Consider the following 3,275-nt stretch of genomic DNA (forward strand, 5'->3'; position numbering starts at 1 on the left):
AAATATTATATTCCAAAATTCACGTAAATTGATCAAGTAGTTAAATTTTTGTAAAAAAACTCATTTTAAGCGATTAATGGGAATTCGTAGACATTGCAACAAATGCAAAACCATACTTGGCCTTCGGGACAAGATCACAGTGTAGTATCTGTTCTTCAGATGCTGCACTTCAATTTCTTGTTCTCTGTCAGTGGAGGAGAAATTCTTCACGACTGAAACAATTTTTATTTTTGTTCCTTTTCTCCACGTTAAAAAACGACCCTGGTGTCTAACTCTGTCCCGTGGGGAGGCATTGTAAATAGGAACAAATGCAACATACATCTACGTAGTATGGATTATTGTGGAATTATCTCCTTCTTTCTTGTCATTTTTTTTTTATGAACGAACGAGATAGTCTACGAATACTCATAAAATTTAATTTTTTTAGATAAAAAATAAAACTACTTGACCAATTTACGTATTTTTTGGAACATGATACTTCGTTTCGTCACGGGCTATATCATACAGATTTTTCTTTATTTTCGTTTTCTAATTGTAAAGTAAATTCTGAACAGGAACAGTTAAGTAATTGTACTACATTGAAACACAAACGTTAAGTGCACCGGTTTCTATTGTAAAATCAAGGGAGATAACTTTGTTTTTATTCGCTTCTCTCGCCAGTGTTGGAACGTAAACAGAATTAGTTGCACGTGTTTCCACTTTGTCTGATCGTAGGCAACCAACAAATAACTTTCATTATGAAAATCATTCTCCAACGAGTGAGCAAAGCCAGTGTAAGTGTCGGTGGTCAGTTGATCAGCTCAATCGGGCCAGGCATCTGTCTTTTAGTGGGCATCGGCCGTTACGATACTCGGAAAGAGATGGACTTTATGGTGAAAAAAGTTCTCAACTTGCGCGTGTTCGAGGATGATGCTGGCAAACGATGGAATAAGAGTGTGATGGATCGACAGCTGGAGGTGTTGTGCGTCAGCCAGTTTACCCTGATGTGTACATTGAAGGGTAACAAGCCCGACTATCACGAGTCGATGGGGCCCGAAAGCTCGCAGCAATTTTATGAAACCTTCCTGAAGCGTTTGGGAGAAACCTATGATTCGGAGAAAATCAAGGACGGCCAATTCGGTGCTTATATGAGTGTTAATATCGAGAATGACGGACCTGTTACCATTCCGTTGGAAATAGAACCCGCGAAACCTGATTCTGGTGACAAAAGTAAACCTCCCTCGGGAGAGGGTAAAAAAAATAAGTAAATACTAAATTTTGATATTTCCAAGAAAAAGGAGAAAGAAAGAAACGATGTTCTTCAATATGATAGGGGCGCACTTGAAAATATATTCCTTTTGATTTAAGAATTCTTAACTTTTAATTTACGCCAACAATGACTTTCTTTTCGTTGGTGTAAAGGCTTGAAAACGTGATGGTGCCTTTTCGCAGAACAGCGAACAGACTTTTGTTTTGTTTTCAAACAAACTTTTTGTGTGTATGTGTTTTTTTGTTTTGTTTTTTTCCTTTTTGATTTTTAATGGCTCTATTTTTAATTTCATTAAATTTAAATTTTATTTTTTATTTATCTTGTTGAGAAGGATCCCGGAAATGAAGAATGGAGGCCAATTTCATTTTTTTTTTTTTTTTTGGAGTGTATGTTATTTACTTAAATTTATATCAATTTCAACAAAAAGCAATGTTATCTACTTGTCATGTTGTAATTAGTAATATATATTACCGCATTGTTACATAAAACATGTACTTTCACGATTTCACAACCATCATTTTGGAGGAAAATGTAACAAGACACACTGCAGTTACCTCCCTTGTTTATTATTTAAGTTTAACTTACAATTTTCAAAAAATATTTTCCTTAATAATTTTCTACATTTTCATTTTTTTGTAATTTTTGGATATTTTAATAATTTCGACATGACAATTAAGCAGATACCATTGGTTTTAATTGAAATTCAATATTTCGATTTTCGTTATTCCGAAGAAAGGACAAAATTTCTTAAAAGAAACATGCGACTTTCTTACGAAAAACCAGCTAGAATTAACTGAGACGTTCAGCACTTTCAAATAGTTGCGCAGAATCAACTTTTTAATTCTTGTAGGCTGCTTTCTTTTATCGTCTGCTTAACTTGGCAAAGTTTGGAATTTATCGTCGAAAGTCGGTAATCATTAAATGTTATCAAAGTTATTTTAAAGCATTCAAATTGGCGAATTTAAACCACTGTTTTTGAAAAAAAAATAAATATCATGATTAATCTCTTAAAGCAAACGAAACATTTTTAACGCGACCCCGTCGTATCAAAGAACTGAAAGTAACGGGTTACCTTTACAAATCTCAGTAAACCTTCCAGCTTTCGGCTTAAAATATATCTAGAAGGAATATGTATATAAGAAAATTTGGTAAATTTTTAGTTTACCGACCCCTCGGCATTTACCTTTTAATTTGTCGACTTTTAGAAGTTTTCGGGTACGCTGAGAACGAATATCGCATTTATTTTTTGCGCAAACACGCAGTTATCCATATTTGAAGACCTTCAATATCCAACGCAATCCTTATCATTTTTAATGGCGGCCATCTTGTTTTCCAATCACGAAAAAACGCTAAAAGAAGCTAAATATGCCACATGTAAGTGGAATCCCCCCTCCCCACCACCGGCATTGGCGTAAAAAAGTAAGGTTTATTGGAGAGGGAACGGGTAAATTCCAAGAAATCTTGAGCGAAAGGAAAGAACGTAAAGAAAAGACCACAAATTAAAGACAATATTAAGAGTAATATTTATTAAAATAAATTTAAAGGTAAATATTGCCTTTAATTACAGCAGAACACCGACCACTAATTTGTTGTTGTTGCGGCCCCCGCCCATCCATGGAAAAACGGTTAATTAAACTGCAGAAGCACCTATTAAACGACACAAGTTCTATAATTGAATACCCCCCCCAAAAAAAAAGAACGAAAAACATAATATGCTTTTGTAAACCGCTTGTGAAAACTTACTGACAACGATATTTTTACTCTTAAATGAGGTGAAAACATTATTTTATGAAAAATATTTCTTGTCATTTAAAATGTCCGCCATGTATTCATGCACCTTGTGAAACGCAAACGGCAAGTGACTACGCGCGTGCGCGTATTTTAGTAAGAAAGTAAACAAATTAATGTAATTAAGAAAGTGAAAAAAAGATTGTTTCGATATCGGGAAGCAGAAAAATATCCGGAAGGGTGGGGATTATTTCGGCATTGAAGCCGAATGGGGGCCCATGTTTTGGCTCCGTTTGGC

At 34.7% G+C, this 3,275-nt stretch overlaps 1 protein-coding gene across 1 annotated transcript; it reads left to right on the forward strand.

Moving 5' to 3' along the window:
• Positions 1 to 567: 567 nt before the first annotated feature.
• LOC145290055 (D-aminoacyl-tRNA deacylase 1-like) lies at positions 568 to 1,563 on the forward strand. The gene has a single exon (XM_080136457.1). The coding sequence runs from the start codon at positions 738 to 740 to the stop codon at positions 1,245 to 1,247; it is 510 nt and encodes a 169-aa protein (XP_079992583.1). The 5' UTR covers positions 568 to 737; the 3' UTR covers positions 1,248 to 1,563.
• The last annotated feature ends 1,712 nt before the right edge of the window (positions 1,564 to 3,275 follow it).

The sequence above is a fragment of the Euprymna scolopes genome, chromosome 2 (assembly GCF_053919585.1).
Source record: "Euprymna scolopes isolate OS-2025 chromosome 2, ASM5391958v1, whole genome shotgun sequence".
NCBI classification, from domain to species: Eukaryota; Metazoa; Mollusca; class Cephalopoda; order Sepiida; family Sepiolidae; genus Euprymna; species Euprymna scolopes.

Bases quoted from the DNA above. Each gene is read 5' to 3' on its own strand.
- LOC145290055 (XM_080136457.1), top strand. From the start codon at position 738: ATGAAAATCATTCTCCAACGAGTGAGCAAAGCCAGTGTAAGTGTCGGT.